This window comes from Solanum lycopersicum, chromosome 1 (genome assembly GCF_036512215.1).
Source record: "Solanum lycopersicum chromosome 1, SLM_r2.1".
NCBI lineage: Eukaryota > Viridiplantae > Streptophyta > Magnoliopsida > Solanales > Solanaceae > Solanum > Solanum lycopersicum.
The window spans coordinates 73,898,345-73,915,140 of record NC_090800.1 but is presented as its reverse complement, the minus strand read 5'-3'; the positions used below and the strand labels follow the sequence as shown (position 1 = coordinate 73,915,140).

Here is a 16,796-nt window from a genome sequence, read left to right as displayed (position 1 = left end):
TCTTATTTTTTTTAAAAAAGTCAGACAAGTTAAAATAACTAAAGTGGTGTAAGAAAAATTAAACTCAATTATGGAAATACCTAAAATATGAAGATATTACATCAAATTAATTATAAATGATGGGGGAAAAAGAACAAGTGAAGTATATGAAACTAATTAATATATATTTTGAGTGCATAAAAACATATCAAATAAAAATAGTGAACAATAATATTAAACTTTAATATTCTTTAAAATGCAAAAATAAAAGTGGTGAGCATGAAGCTAACATTAAAGTTTTTAAGTTTTATTCCACAAATATAAGTGGAAACACAAAAAAATCAACGTTTGGTTTTATGAAAGTTTGTTTCCACCCAATTTCAGGTATTTGCGTTCGATCTTGTTATAAAATACTTTTTAATAATAATCTATTTTATATTTAAAATTTAAATTTAAATTTTTTAATTAATAATAAAAAATTACTTATCACTCTGTTATATCTTTTAATATAAGGATATGACTAAAAACAACTAGTACTATCTTTATCTTAAATTTCTAGAACTGATACTTATTTTGAGACAAAAATGTATCATACTTGTTATGAAAAATAATCTATTTACTTTATGTCAATTAATAAACTGTTTGATCAAACTTTTAAAAAATTTTTTTTTAAAAGAATAACTATAATAAGCTTTTTTTTTTAGAAAAACTAAATATAGCAATTAGTGTTTCCAAATCTCTAAAATAAGCATTTTTTTTTTCCAATTGACTTTCTTAAATAAAAATATGAATTAAACACACTATTTATCTTACCATGTAAAAAATCTAAAACTATATTAAAACAGTCAACTCAAAAGTCACAAACTCATTAAAAAAGGAAAAAAATTATTTTTTATTTTTAGAAAAAAAAAACATGACACCTATAAATATCCATCCATTTCATTATTTTTTTTTCATTTAATAAGCCCCCCTCATTAATATTCTCTCCCATGGCTTCTTCTTTCTCTAATTATTTCAAATTTTTATTATCAATTTTATTTTTCATAATTTTCTTCACTTGTCATTCTTTTTCTTCTTCAAATTATTCTTTATCAAATATAGTTATAAATTCAACTTCTGAATTTATTAACCATACTGCTATATCCGAATTTCGAATATTGAATCGAAGAATTTTAACCCAATGCCCCGACCCAAACCCGTATTTGAGTATAATTACAGCCTCAAATTCAACCCTTTCTGATGAATCTTTTGTTACTGTTCATATTTCTGGAGTTTTGGTTCCTTCAAAAGGAGATTGGGTTGGCATGATCTCGCCTTCGTATTCTGAGTAAGTTTAATTTATGTACGCTGACAGTTTATATATTATATAATGACTAGACGTTGATTCAAAAGATTCAAGTTTTTGACTATTTATTTTAATTTTTTTTTACTATTGATTATGAATTTTTACTATTTGTTTCAATGTTTGTTAATTTTTAGATGTAAATGTTATTGATTATGAGTTTTATTTTCATAGATTTTTATATGTAAATTTTATCGATTATGAGTTTTACTATTTATTTCAAGTTTCATAAATTTCTTGTATGTGAATGATACTATTGGTTATGAGTTTTTACTATTTGTTTCAATTTTTATTAATTTTTACAAGTAAATTTTATTGATTATGAGTTTTACTATTTATTTTAATTTTCATAAATTATTTACATGGAAGTGTTATTGATTATGAGTTTTACTATTTGTTTCGATTTGATTATGAGTTTTATTATTTGTTTCAATCGAGTTTTATTATGGGATGTTTTAATTATTCGAATATCGAGGAAAAATATTCGAATGCATGTCTTTTTAGTCTTCTTCTTAGTTTTTTTTTTTAATTATTGAAACATTTTCTCTTATTTATCTTCTATTTATGATTATTTGTTTTTTTTCCCCAAAAATATCTTTAAAGTGCAATGGGATTTGATTATTTGAGATTCATAACCTTTTTTTCTTTTCCTTTTTTGGTGGGTCATTATTAAACCATTATCTACAAATTAGAAATATAAAAAAAAAATGATAAGAATACATGGTGGAAAAAAGACATAACTTTTTCTTAAAGTATACTTAACCAAGTGGAATAGAAAGTATACTGCTCCATCTGTCTCTATTTTTTTTAGTCTGTTTAAAAATAATTTTTTTTTCTTTTTTGGTAATATTTTAATTGTAATTTTCTACGTGTTATATTTGAGACCACATAATTAAAGGGCATTTTGATACATTTGACGTAACTTTCATTTAGAACCACAATATTAAAAAATGGTCTTTCTTTTTTAAACTCCGTTCTAAATTAAACCAGACCATCCTTTTTGAAACAGAGAAAGTAATTATTTTGGTCTTTTTAATTATTAATAAAGAGAAAAAAAAAAAAAAGCACATAGGAAGCATGTGAATAATGGAAGAAATGATACAATATTATTACATTTACTTTTTATTCATTTAAAATATTTATTAACTTTATTTTTTTATTATAATATCTCATATTTCAGCTCCTCAAGTTGCCCCTTAAATGCCTTACAATATCAACAGACTGGTGATCTCTCTGAACTTCCACTCCTTTGCCATTATCCAGTCAAGGTTAGTTCTCTTTAATCTCGACGATAAATCGTATCTGTAGTTATTTATAAAATTTTATTAATTTTTAAAAAATGAATCGTTCAAAAATAAAGTAAATACACAATTAACATTATAAGAAAAATTGTTTACAAATATAATACCATGTTTATTGTACTTCGATGGCTATTTTAATAAAAATAAATAACTCTTAAGCTAATTAAAAATTTGTTTAGGATAATAGAAAACTAAAAGTGATGGCTATATATTCTTATTAAAAAAAAATGCACCCAAGTGTGGGTATTTGTGTGCACAAGTAATTAACTTGGTACGTCACATATATTCTAACAAAAAATAAAAATAAAATTATAATTCAACTTTTAAGTGGTACCTTATTTGAATAATAATTGTTGAAAGTATATTAAGAAACTAGAAAAAAGATTATCAGAGTCGGAGAGAAAAAGATTAAATAAAAAATAATTGAATATTATTCTTAATGTAGAGTTTCGGATTAATAATTGATCAAAATTTAAACTGATTATAATTTTATTATATCTCTTATCACATTTATTATATATCTCTTAAAAAGGCGTCAATCTTTAATAAATCTATCATTTGGTAACACAATTAGTGTAAATAACCTAATCGACCATGATATAAACTAATATATTGAAAATTTGAAATAAGTCATGCAATGCCACTTCCTTAACTAACTTTATATAATTTGAATTTTTTTAATTTTTTTTTAAAAAATTGATCACCCAAAATGTTTTCTACCTTTTAACAGCACTTAAAATCAAAAATTAAAAATAAAAAATATACTTATTATCCGAGTAAATTCCTCTGATCCACTTTGTCCACTTCATACACATCACTAGTGATGGCCCATTATTTAATTCTAACTGTTTCTTCCCCATTTAACATGTACATTCGTATCTACTTATTTTCTTGACCACAAACTTGTTATATCATATAATATTTTTATAATAAGAAATTAATTATTTGGGCACAATCAATGTTTTGTCGTAGATATACTTCTTTCGTTTTAATTAAAAAATTTAATACATATTTTACTCCAATTTTATAGTAAAATATCTTTTTTTACTATAAAAAACTAACGCACAAAATATATCGAGACTTTCTTTTGAAATGTTTTATGCATATACATACGACTTATTTTACTGAATCCTATCGCAGTGTGCGTATGTATGTGTATATATATATATATAAAGTGTACTACATTGAAATAAGTCATGCAATACTGCCTCCTTAACTAACTTTATGGTAACTTCATTCACATTATGTTACTAAGAATTAAAATCTCTTTGTTGTTTATGAAATTTATAAAATTAATTAATTAAATAAAATAAAATATTGATTGATTGAAACTTCAATATTTAGTTAGACTCCACATTTTATTTTATTTTCATATTGATTGGTTGAAACTTCAAAGCTTTCTAATTGTTTGCTTTCAGCATTTAACACTTTGTGCCGATTTTTTATTTGGCACCGTCTAGCTATATTATCATGTTCAAATTGACTGCTACTTTTTTTTTATCTTTACATGATTGATTTGGTAGAACTTTTTTTTTTTTAGAATTATTGTTTTTACATTTGTGATTCATGAAACATTACGTTACCAATGACAACATCCATTTGAGAAAATATAATACTCCACTCTGGTTTGAAAAAATATCTCTATTTCCTTTTTAGTCTGTTTAAAAAAGAATGACTCCATTCTTTTTTTTGGCAACACTTTAACTTTAAATTTTCCCGTGACATGTTTGAGACCACAAGATTAAAGTATATTTGACATAACTTTAATTTAGAACCACAATATTAAAAAGTCTTCTGTCTTTTCTTAAACTTCATTCCAAGTCAAAATAGGTCATCCTTTTTTGAAACGGAGGGAGTACTAAATATTGAGGGAGGGGCGGGGCCAGGAGCGGATCCAAAATTTTCATTAGCGGGGTTCGAAAAGAAAGCGTGTAGTGATTTGAACCTCTAAATTACTAAGTCAGCCTCTAATCTTATATTCAGGATGTTCAAAATCAATATATAAACACAAAAAATTCTTTAAAATATCTTAAATATACAATGTAATTTTTTGCCGAGGGGGTCCATCGGGGAGCCATCTCGTAGTCGAGGTTCAGTCGAATCTTCTTCAACGGAAAAATTATACAATAATATTATATTATTTATATTTATATTAACCATATATAAATAATAATTTAGTATACGTATAATTTTATATTATTTATATATTTTAACCATTACGTTGGAAATTATATTGATCCGTTGATCTATCGAAAACAACTCCTTTCTATATATCCTTATAAATAGTGGTGGAGTAAGGATTTTCAATAAGAGGGTTCAAAATCTAAAAATATAGACACACGAAGTATACAAAGGGATTTCGGCATTTACTATATGTACCTAAAAACTTATTCTAACCATGTATAAATCATATAGTTCTACGTAAGGGGTTCGGGTAAACCCCCTCATTGTAAGGTGGCTCCGCCACTGCTCATAAAGATGATTATTATTATATTATTATGTAAGGTGGCTCCGCCACTGCTCATAAGATCTGCTTACACTTTACCCTGTTGGACGAGACGATATTGATTATTATTATATTATGAATGCATGCATGCAGGCACAATATTTAAGCAAAGATCCAGGCTATCTAAATTGCAAGAAGAAAGAATGCAAGAAACATGTAAAGGGAATTTGTGAAGTGAGAACATGTAGTGCTTCACTCTCATTTCATGTTGTTAATTTTAGGACAGATATTGAGTTTGTGTTATTTGCTGGTGGATTTGCAACTCCTTGTATCCTCAAAAGATCAAACAACAATTTAACCTTCACTAATCCTAAACAACCTTTATATGGACATCTCTCTAGCATTGACTCCACTGCAACATCTGTAAGTACATCTCTTTACGTAACACTCTTTCCTTTATTAGTCGTATAAATATTAAAAAATGTTACTATTCACTTTCATTACATTATAATGACATGTTTAAAGTCAGATTTTTGAAAAATCTTTTCATTTCTTGTTAAAGTTGTATGTGTAGTTAAAATAGGTTCATGTTACGTTATAATGACATGTTTTAAGTTAGAAGTTTGAAAAATCTTTTCATTTCTTGTTAAAGTTGTATGTCTAGTTAAATAGGTTCACATTATGTTATCATGACATGTTTTAAGTCAGAAGTTTGAAAAATCTTTTCATTTCTTGTTAAAGTTGTATGTCTAGTTAAATAGGTTCACGTTACGTTATCATAACATGTTTTAAGTCAGAAGTTCGAAAAATCAACTCATTTCTTGTTTAAGTTGTATGTGTAGTTAAATAGGTTCATGTTACATTATAATGACACGTTTTAAGTTAGAAGTTCGAAAAATCTTTTCATTTCTTATTAAAGGAGCATGTATGTATGAAAGAATAAATAATGTGACTATAGGGAACTCTTATTTGTAAATGTTTCTTCCTTAGATTGAGAACGATTAATAGAATTAATTAATAAAATATTATTACTTTTTCTGTTTCTATCTACTTGTCAAATATTTCTTAGTTTGATTTTTCTTTTTTACTTGTGATTTTTGACAAATCAAAAAAGAACCATTTTCCTCCAATTATACCCTCAAATATTTATTAACATTGAGTTAATTTGAAATTTGTAGTAAGTTAATATATGTGAGACCCTATCAATTTGTTAAGTAAAACGGTAAACTCACTATATTAAATGTTGTTTTACTTAATAGGTGTGTCAAGTCAAAATTTGACAAGTAAAAAGGAACAGATGAAGTACCATTTAGAATATAGTCTAACTAGAATAGTTTATTTTTCTTATTTTAATTCCTTGGTTCGTGTTAATACCATACAACAACGTATAATTTCATAAATGGAGTCTGAGTTTCGCGTTACTTATACCATATTGATCATTAATTATTTTTTTGTGGCCCTATATTTAGATGAGAGTAACATGGGTTAGTGGAGATGAAACACCTCAACAACTACAATATGGATATGGAAAATCTCAAACATCACAAGTTTCTACCTTTACCCAAAAGGACATGTGCAGTAAGTTATCATAAAACCATACTTAATTAATAATATAACCATTTTAATAATAATAAAAAATTAATTAAGATCATAACCATTTTGTTAATCTTTTTAATTAGGTTCTATATTAAAAAGTCCAGCTAAGGACTTTGGATGGCATGATCCTGGCTTCATTCATTCAGCAGTAATGACTGGCCTTAATCCATCAACCACAAACTACTACACATATGGAAGGTATATATCATTAGACAATATGTTACATATATTATTAAGTCGCGTTATTATCTTATCTGAAAGTTTAAATGATTCTACGTTTTTATAACGACGATATGTTTTTTTCTTTCTTTCTAATTACTCAATTAATATAGTGATTCAAGTGGTTGGAGTGAAAGAATTACCTTCAAAACACCACCAGCTGGTGGAACAAATGAGGTTAGATTTTTGGCATATGGTGATATGGGAAAAGCTCCTAGAGATCCTTCTGCAGAACATTATATTCAGGTAATTACACTAATTAATATTTTTATTAAGTCCTTTAATTAATAATGGAGATGCTCGGTAAGAAGAAAAATATTTTTCATGAAAAATAATATATATTTATTAAGAAAGTAAGAGATTTTCTTACTACGTCTCATGCAAGATGTTGGGTGGCATGAAACTACTGGTAATTAATCTATCTGATGATGGTATAAGTTGCACATATTCGACCTTCAGTCAGTAGCGGAGTCGGTTCACTCCTTCGAAGGAAAATTATATTACTTTTACATGGTTTAAATATTTTTCATAAAAATAATATATATTTTTTAAGAAAATAAGAGATTTTCTTACTACGTCTCATGCAAGATGTTGGGTGGCATGAAACTACTGGTAATTAATCTGTCTGATGATGGTATAAGTTGCACATATCCGACCTTCAGTCAGTAGCGGAGTCGGTTCATCCGAACCTCCTTCAACGAAAAATTATATTATTTTTACATGGTTAAAATATTTTTTTAAGTGTATATATATATAATACATATCGAACCACCTCCGACTATACTTCGTGTGTCTATTTCTTTAGATTTTGCACCCCTTATTGAAGATTCTGATTCCACCTCTGCCTTCTATGGAAGTGACATAAAAAAAGATTAGCTTAATAAAAAAGAAAGACGTCGATGAATATTTATTTTATCCCTTGTATTGAAGGAATGAAAAATATTTTCCTAGTTAAACTGAACATGATATAAAAATATTTTTCACAAAATGTTTTCTTTTCCGTATGAAACATACATATATCATTTAACACATCAAGTTTTGATTCAAATTTCATTAATTATTGTGCATATTATATGTGAATTTTTAGCCAGGATCATTATCAGTGGTGAAAGCTATGGTTGATGAAGTATCATCTGGAAATGTTGATTCTATATTCCACATTGGTGATATAAGTTATGCTACTGGATTTCTAGTAGAATGGGATTATTTTCTACATCTAATCACTCCAATTGCCTCTCGTATTTCATACATGACCGCTATCGGAAATCATGAAAGGTATATTTTGTTACGTACTGAAATTAATTTCAAACGTATGATCACTCGATATAAATACCTATTAACTTGAGAATCACCTCAAGTTTTTTTAATCTAGTCTGTTAACGAAAAAGATAAATACACTCTTTTTTTTAGATAATGAAGGGTATATTATACGTTCTAAATTACAAAGTTAAAAGGGCGAATTTGAGAGGGTTACTGGATTCAAGTGAACCCATGGTCCCTTTCTGATATCATATATAGTAGTGTTATATTATTTTTTTTAAAAATATTGAAATATAGATATGTGTACCCACACTTGAAGTATCATCACATAATGTGATTATGACTGGGTACACCTCTTTACGCAAGTTAGTTGTTTTTCTTTCTTTTTTTCTCTAAAATTAGATAACACTTCTCTGAGAACGGTTTTTTCAGTAGTAAAAACCTAAATGTCAAACCGATCAAATTTCATTTCATAGATCAACAGTTTTATAACGTTGCACCCATCGTCTCAAAATCCTGGATACACCTCTACGTATAATTTTGAATGTGAAAAATTATATTCAGGGACTATATAGGTACAGGATCAGTATATGGAACACCAGATTCAGGTGGAGAATGTGGTGTACCTTATGAAACTTATTTTCAAATGCCAACACAAGCTAAAGACAAACCATGGTACTCTATTGAACAAGGAAGTGTTCACTTCACTGTTATTTCAACTGAACATGATTGGTCTCAAAATTCAGAGCAGGTATATATATACATATATTTTATAAGTCGATTTCGTACTACATATACACAGTCTGCATAAAAGTTACTAAGTTCACGTCATATGTATTTATTTGATCGAACAGTATGAATGGATGAAGAATGACATGGCTTCAGTTGATCGAACAAGAACACCGTGGTTAATTTTTATGGGGTAAGTGAATTATAATATGTGGTAATATGTTAGTCATTGCATCAATTTCAGACAAATTGAAATCGACTATATCAAGTGAAATAGTGGAATGTCTAGATGAGAAAATGTTACAACAATTTTGAAATAATATTAAATTAATTAATTACATAGTACTATTTATTTTTCCCTTTTTTTTTAATAATAATAATAATAATAATATGTTGATTTCTTCATAGGCATCGACCTATGTATTCTTCTGTCACTGGTGGAATTCTTCAAAACGTTGATGATGATTTTGTCGAAGCTGTTGAGCCATTACTATTGGCAAACAAGGTAAGCTCTAATTGCTTTATATGGAGTCGAGTTATATATACACTATAATGATTGGGTCGATCAAGCCAGATTACGAGTACAATAACGATAGTATACCTAGTGAAATCTCACTCAGTGGGGTCTAAGGAGGATACATAGAGTGTGTAATGAATGACCTAGACCAGCATTGGCAAAGCAGCCCAACATACACCGGATTAAGTAGCTATGTGTGGAATTTCGATTGATAAATAGAGATTGTGAGAGCAAAATAGGTTTATACATATTAGTATAATGCTTAGGTAAAGTCTATATCTCTCATCCTGCTTTCTCTAACTCCTTTAGTCGATCCTAGTTCTTACTTTTAATATTTCTGTAATTCTGTGTGGGCTTTTGCATTTTAGTTATTGCATGTAGTTGATGAAATTTTTAATTAATCTTTAGCCTAATTAATATAGTTGAGAAATGACTTAAAGAGTTATCGTTGGATTCGAGTTTACTACAGAGTGTACACAGATTTTATCACTATCTCGTTGAGGTAAAGACTGTTTTCAAAAGACATTCGGCTCTAGTGTATCAAACCTAAGTAAACGAAGAAAATAACGAGGAAAATATAACAATTAATAAGAAAAATTAAAGTATAAAGTCTACAATAAAGAAAGATGTGATAACAACAACAAAAATACCGAATACAATATATAAACTCCATATAACAAGAACTACAAGGGTTCGACTAGTGCTACATCATGCACTTATAAGCCTAAACTTATTGAACGCAAGACAACACATTGTGTACCTCTACTAACCCTCTACCCTGATATCGACCTTCCTTCTTATCTAGAGTTATATCCTCGATAATATGAAGCTACACTAGATATCGAGAATCTCAAAAACAATTATCATTTTTATCAGATCGTCAATTAATACGTTACGTGGAAAAACGTGCCAGGTTGATCTAGCATTATTTGGACATGTACACAATTATGAGAGGACTTGTGCAGTATATCAAAAGGAATGTAAAGCAATGCCTACTAAAGATGCAAGTGGAATTGATACTTATGATAATTCCAATTATAGTGCACCTGTTCATGCTGTTATTGGAATGGCTGGGTTTAACTTGGACCAATTCCCTTCTCAGGTAATTAATTAATTCTACCTCGATTCGTTTAAAATAAAAATCGTACTTTATTCACTGTAACAGTAAAGTTATATACTTGTGATATACACAGGCTGATGAATGGAGTTTAGTAAGAAAAGTTGAATTTGGATATGTGCGAGTTCATGCAACAAGAAATTCATTAACTACTGAGGTGAGTGTTATAAACATATTTTTTTTTGTTATACATATCTTAAAATTATCTTAATTTTTTCTTTTTCTATTTTTGTAGTATGTGAATGCAAATACAAGAAAGTTGGAAGACAATTTTAAAATCATAAAAAGCTGAGCAAAAGATGAAAAGAGAAACTATACACTAGCATAGCAAATTGTGTAATACAAATTATAGGGAAAGTCGTTTAAATTTATAGTATAGTACAAAAAGAGATTGTATTTTTATCTCTTATAGAAGCAACAATGTCTCAAATAATTTGTTTTTATAGCAAAGGTATTTCTTTGTTAATTTTCGATGTCTAATATATCTATATTTATTTTTTACTATAAATTATATGAGATTGATTAGAAAAAGTACGTAATGTGAAACATATAATATAACATGGCGACTAGGCACTCACAAACCTATATGCTGCCACCGTTCAGAATTATTTATCATGTAGTACTTATCGAAAGTCAATTTAACTAATTTTTAAAGGTAAATTTGATCACATTAATTTGATATTTTAAATAAAAGAATTAGATATTCTAAAACTATATGAAAAATACTATAAATTAAAAAAAAAATCATATTTATATAATTAAAAAATATTAATTAAGCTATAAATATAATAAATTTTGACGTAGCTGAATCATCAAAATATTTGAGTGGCAACAATGAACAAACAACAGAGAACCGGCGAATCGGAAAAAGACGACAACGGCGCCGGAATATTTTGCCGGGTGGCTCATCTTGTCTTGCCATACTTAGAGCCGGCCGGTCTAGCCTCCGTTTCAGCAACCTGCAACGTGTTACATGTAGTTTCCAAGGCTATTACTTCAACACGAATCTCCGATGCTTCTAGAAACTTGGAGAATTACCCTATTCCTTTCTTCAACTCCGTCGATTCCGAACTTTACGCCAATTTCATCTATTCTCCTGTTCAGACCTTACCCACCTTTCCAACCATCCCATGGGGAGGTGGATCGGGTCGGGTTAAGCCGGACCCGTTTCTAGTTCGGGTGGAGGGTGCTTATGGGTGCGATTGTGAGAGTTGCGACTTGGACTCCGGTTCTAATTGCGCATGTGTGGATTTTTCTGAGTTGCCGACCCGAGAATGCGGGCCAAGTTGCGGTTGCGGGTTGGAGTGTGGTAATAGGTTAACTCAGAAAGGAATTTCAGTGAAGCTGAAGGTTGTGAAGGATAGGAGAAAAGGCTGGAGCTTGTGTGCTGCTGAATTCATTCCAAAAGGGAAATTCATATGCGAGTATACAGGTAAACTTTTGATGTTGTTGTTCGATGGGAATATGTTCAACAATGAGCTCATTTGAACTCCTATTTATATCATTTATTACAATGTTTTAGATTGTAGATACTGCAATATGCTTCTTCAATTGCTTATTATGTGGATAGAAGATTGACGACTCGATAAAAGTTGCCATTTAATGCTCAAATGGGAGGAGAATGTGTTGAACTTATTTCAATCTTGTTGTCTCGTCGGAAGAAAGTTTAACCAACATGAGGTTTGAGATTGATTCTGATCTCAGGGTAAATTACTGACCAATAAAAAGCATCACTGAAAGAGTTGGTGAAATACTAGACATACCGATGAAACCATTTGTATTTGAATATGATAATGACAAATGATCTATGCAGAGACTAGCTGCTATTAAGATTCTTTTTTTTTTTTTTTGGATTAGTTATTGAGATTTAGTTGTTAGTACATTAGTTTTGGTGTTTGGTTACAGTCTTCTTCTAGAGTTGTATTTCAGTAGAGGGATATGTATGAGACATTGAGAACTTTTGGTTTTAGACACCTGATTCACACAGAGGAAGAGAAGAGAAATTATCCATATTGGAATGAAATGGAGCCAAAACAAGCGGTGTGAACACAAAGGATTCATGTAGACAACTCTGACTATTTGGGCTTGATGCATAATTGATTTTAACTTATATTGACCAGCATTTGGCCAAGAAACAATCAAGACTTTTTGTGATATAAAGAAATAGGCGAATAAAGTAAAAAATGTGACACCAATAAAAACCAAATATTCTCACGCTTCTGGCCATATGTTGCTTAAGGTGCACAACTGAGGAAACTAAATGTGGTTTTTTCCTTCAAGGGGATATACTCCTCCATCCCATTTATGTGATATACTTTTATTAGGCATAGATATTAATGTCTCATTTGTTTGCACTTAACGGAGGTTGAAGTGTATATAAAGGCCTTCTGACTCTTAAATGTTGAAGTTTAAAGTCAGCAGATAAGGCCTCATTCTTTAGGTTCTGTGAAAAGATTAGATGGTTCATCAACGTGAATTAAGAGTGCAGTTCAAAGTTTCAGTGAAGTACTGTACAAACAGTAGGGATCAATACTTTGAGACTAAAATATGCCATCGAACTTTGAGAAAAGGCTCATCTATGTCATCTGTTAAAAGTTTGGCTCATTTATGCCATTTCAGTTAACAAATAATGGCATGGATGAGCTTTTTCTCTAACGAAAATGACATAGATGAGCCAAACTTTTAACGGATGACATAGATGAGCCTTTTCTCAAAGTTCGGCAGCATATTTGAGCCTTTCCCCATTTTTTAATCATCTAAATAAAGCTAAATTGACTATTCTCTTGAGAGTGGTGTCCACAATAATTGTTGAAATTGGTGAAGTTATCTTGGCATTTCACTAATCAGTAAACACAGTATATATGAATTTTCTCAAACTTCTCAAGACTTGAAAATTGTCGACGTGGACAAAGTTATCTACTTTCTTGTTCTTTTTGTGCTGATGTGTACTTATAATGATTCCTTTTGACAAACTGGTTCCTTTTTTGGATTGTGATTTCTTTTTCTTTTCGAAGGAGAACTTTTGACCACTGAGGAAGCAAGAAATCGCCAGTGGCTATATGACAAACGTACGAAGAGTGGCCACTTTTCACCTGCACTCCTGGTTGTGAAGGAGCACCTTCCATCTGGAAATGCGTGTATGAGGATCAACATTGATGCTACCAGAATCGGCAATATTGCCCGCTTCATTAACCATTCCTGTGATGGTGGTAACCTTTCTACATTGATAGTGCGAAATTCTGGAGCTCTGCTACCCAGAGTCTGCTTTTTCTCTTCCAGGGTCATTTTGGAAAATGAAGAGCTCGCTTTCAGTTACGGGGACACTACAGTAAACTCTACAGGCTCTCAATGCTTTTGCAGTAGTGCTTGTTGTTCTGGAATCCTTCCAGCAGAGCACACATGATGTAGTAAGGTAAGATTTTGTTGCTTTAAACGTTGTGGTACCTTTATTCTTCAGCTTGTATTTAAAAAAATGAGGTCAATGCATGCCACTGTCAAGTTCAGCTACAGAGAACATGGCTTTGAGCGTAAAATGTTGTAATCTAGAAAAGATTGAAGCGACCATTGAAGGGAGGGGTTGTGGTGGAATGTGAAAGGTTCCTTCACTCTTTAAAATAAGTCTCGGGTCTGAGTCCTAATAAGGGAGTCTTCTTCGGTACGAAACACTAAATATAGTAGGCTTTCTATGGTGCTAGTCTGGATTAATGGGTTATCAAAAATCAGATGCTTGAAGCAAAAGAAAAGGAGAAGATCAAATTTTATAATGTGTTCTGACAATAGATATTACATAAATTGATTGAGGATATACAAAAACGTGTAGCTGAGATCAAGGAATATTAAGTGAGTAAAATAGTTTACTGATTAAATTGACGAAAGATGCAGCTTAGATCACACTTGGTTCCATCTCCGGCTATCTAACGGGATTGTATTTTTTTTTGGGGGGGGGGGGGAGGAGGAGGGGGATGGTGGGACCTCGGTCTATCCCATTCCACTAAGCTAAGCGGACAGACAGGTGGGGTCGGTGGCCCTTTATTAGGATTTATTTTTTGTAACTAATTTAATATTTAAGCACTAAAAATTATAAAAGACGATAGTGTGATACAAGAATACAGAAATTTAGTAAATCGAAACAGATTCAATGAACTCCAAACTTAAACGGCTAGCTTTTTAGAGCTGGCAATGGCTAATGAATAATTTTTAATAAACTTAAAATTCAAAATTATAAAGTAATTAAGTACGAAACTATAAAGATAAATAGAGAAGACTTGTAGAAATTTTTTTTATTAAAATATTATTAGTACTTATAAAAAGAAAGACATGTAGTTTGATAGTCTGTTAAATATAATTTTTTTTAGTGCTGGCTATAGTTAGCGATGACTTTTTTTTTCATAAAAAAATTAATCCCAAAGTATGTAACAACTATGTAAAGCTTTTAAGTTTATTAATAGAAATTTCAAATTTCACACAAATACTAGCACCTAAAGAAGAAACACCTAATTTATGCAACCATCTTCTAAGAAGGATTCCGTAAGAGCTAGACCTCTAAGCAACTAATTATAAATTATCATACTAATGGTTGTCGCCTATAAAGATTTTTCTGTAAATTTGTGTATCTTCTTTGGGGATCTCTGTTTGAATTGGCAATAATTGTTGTTTTTCATGAGTTCCATACTGTCATTGTTGTCGGTTATGAGTATCTCAGTGTATTGAGTGGTTAATTTAAGAAGAAAAGTAGTATAAAAATACTAGTGTTTAGATGAGGGATAAAAATGTCAAGAATTCCACCCTAATCAACAGAAGTCCAGTTGGATTTTTCTCTCCAAGTAGAGGGATCAGGCAGGGAGACCCCCTCTCCTCTTTCCTATTTATTTTGGCAATGGAAGGGCTTAGCTTGATGCTGGTAAAGGCAAAACAACTACAATGGATTGATGGCTTTACTGTGAATGTTGGTACAATTGTCTCTGTTTATCTCCTTTTGCTCATGACAATCTTATTTTATGTGCAGCAGAGGAATCACCAGTCCTATACCTAAACCTCACACTTATGCTATTTGAGGCTATGCCTGGTCTTCGCATCAATATGTCAAATGTATCATCTACCATATGAATGAAGTATCGGAACTGAATATGCTAGCTGAGATCTGTAATAGTGTGAAACAAAAGTTTGAAAAGAGGCTAGCCTCTTGGCAAGGCCTATCTCCCTTAAGAGGCAGATTGGTCCTTATGAATGGTGTCCTGAACAGCATACCAACCGATTTCATGTCACTCTTTTTATATCAGCCAAATTCCAAAATCAGTTAGACTCAGGAGTACCTTCCTATGGGAGGGTAACAGTCTTGCCGCAAATTCCATCTAGTGAAATGGCCTAAAGTCACACTTCCTAAACCATTGGGTGGACTGGGAGTGAAGGATCTGGCAGTCCACAATAAAGGCATGTTAATGAAATAGCACTGGAGATGTAATTTGGAAGATCCCAGGCTATGCAAAGATGTCATCACAGCAAAAAATGGAAGTCACTCTTAGCTGGATATCCAATCTAGTCACAATACCTCATGGCAAAGGAAGAGTTGAGCCATATGGCAGGATTTCTCATCCAATATGGGTAGGGAACTCACCTCTAAACCAAACCTTCCCATATATTTTCCTTATTACAGCCAATCAAAACTCCAGTATTGCATAGAATAGAGAGAACACCCTGAGCCCTCTTTTGAGGAGACATCTTCAAGATGAGGAAGTTGATGACTTAATGACACTCCTGTACTCTTTGCAGCATTTAACAGTGAACAATCACAATGCAGCAGACAGGCTGAAGTGGGGTTGCTCAAGAGAAGGGTCATAATCAGTCAAGTCAGCCAAAGCCCTTATGTGCTCCAGTAAGACAATGATTCATTGATGGCCTTGGAAGCTGATCTGGAGAACTAGACTCCCTACAAAGATGATGCGCTTCAGCTGGACAGTCTTAAAATGAGCATGCTTGACACAAGACAACCTCAGCAGTATATAAAATCCAGTTAGTCAATAGATAACCACATGTGTCAATTCCAGTTTAGAATCTATCCCCCACCTCTTCATTCAGTGTCCAGTTGCAGCAAATATTTGGTATATGTCTTTTAACATTATCTGGACAGCAATGTGCTATACCTTACAAAGTCAAAGACTTTTATGAAGCCTAGTGTCTCAAGAAAGTGGAGAAAGCCGTTAAGAAAATCTGGAATATGGTAGCTGCATGTATTGAGTTGATTCAACAGACAATCACTACTGCATCTGGTCCATTTTGCTTGTCGTTTTTAC

At 30.9% G+C, this 16,796-nt stretch overlaps 2 protein-coding genes across 5 annotated transcripts; both read left to right on the top strand.

Moving 5' to 3' along the window:
* Window positions 1-933: 933 nt before the first annotated feature.
* Window positions 934-10,972, top strand: LOC101255428 (nucleotide pyrophosphatase/phosphodiesterase-like). The gene is made up of 13 exons (XM_004229115.5): window positions 934-1,306; window positions 2,502-2,589; window positions 5,222-5,491; window positions 6,538-6,646; window positions 6,748-6,862; window positions 6,997-7,129; window positions 7,971-8,158; window positions 8,708-8,894; window positions 8,998-9,065; window positions 9,281-9,377; window positions 10,303-10,491; window positions 10,583-10,663; window positions 10,742-10,972. The coding sequence occupies exons 1-13, from the start codon at window positions 969-971 to the stop codon at window positions 10,796-10,798; spliced, it is 1,920 nt and encodes a 639-aa protein (XP_004229163.2). The 5' UTR covers window positions 934-968; the 3' UTR covers window positions 10,799-10,972.
* A 336-nt stretch (window positions 10,973-11,308) lies between these two features.
* Window positions 11,309-16,672, top strand: LOC101244804 (histone-lysine N-methyltransferase SUVR3). Of its 4 annotated transcripts, none has more exons than XR_011221622.1 (4): window positions 11,315-11,938; window positions 13,521-13,918; window positions 15,515-16,107; window positions 16,276-16,672. XR_011221622.1 is itself a non-coding variant. In XM_010322449.4 (3 exons), the coding sequence occupies exons 1-2, from the start codon at window positions 11,341-11,343 to the stop codon at window positions 13,907-13,909; spliced, it is 987 nt and encodes a 328-aa protein (XP_010320751.1). In that variant the 5' UTR covers window positions 11,309-11,340; the 3' UTR covers window positions 13,910-13,918; window positions 15,515-16,672. The 4 variants fall into 4 exon arrangements, 2 of the variants coding, with proteins under 2 accessions (XP_010320751.1, XP_004229289.1); XR_741345.4 differs by having other exon boundaries at window positions 15,512-16,107; XM_010322449.4 differs by having other exon boundaries at window positions 11,309-11,938; window positions 15,515-16,672.
* The last annotated feature ends 124 nt before the right edge of the window (window positions 16,673-16,796 follow it).

Bases quoted from the DNA above. Each gene is read 5' to 3' on its own strand.
- LOC101255428 (XM_004229115.5), top strand. From the start codon at position 969: ATGGCTTCTTCTTTCTCTAATTATTTCAAATTTTTATTATCAATTTTA. The intron at 1,307-2,501 runs GTAAGTTTAATT...CTCATATTTCAG, and splicing joins ATCTCGCCTTCGTATTCTGA to CTCCTCAAGTTGCCCCTTAA. The intron at 8,895-8,997 runs GTATATATATAC...TTGATCGAACAG, and splicing joins GGTCTCAAAATTCAGAGCAG to TATGAATGGATGAAGAATGA.
- LOC101244804 (XM_010322449.4), top strand. From the start codon at position 11,341: ATGAACAAACAACAGAGAACCGGCGAATCGGAAAAAGACGACAACGGC. The intron at 11,939-13,520 runs GTAAACTTTTGA...TTCTTTTCGAAG, and splicing joins ATTCATATGCGAGTATACAG to GAGAACTTTTGACCACTGAG.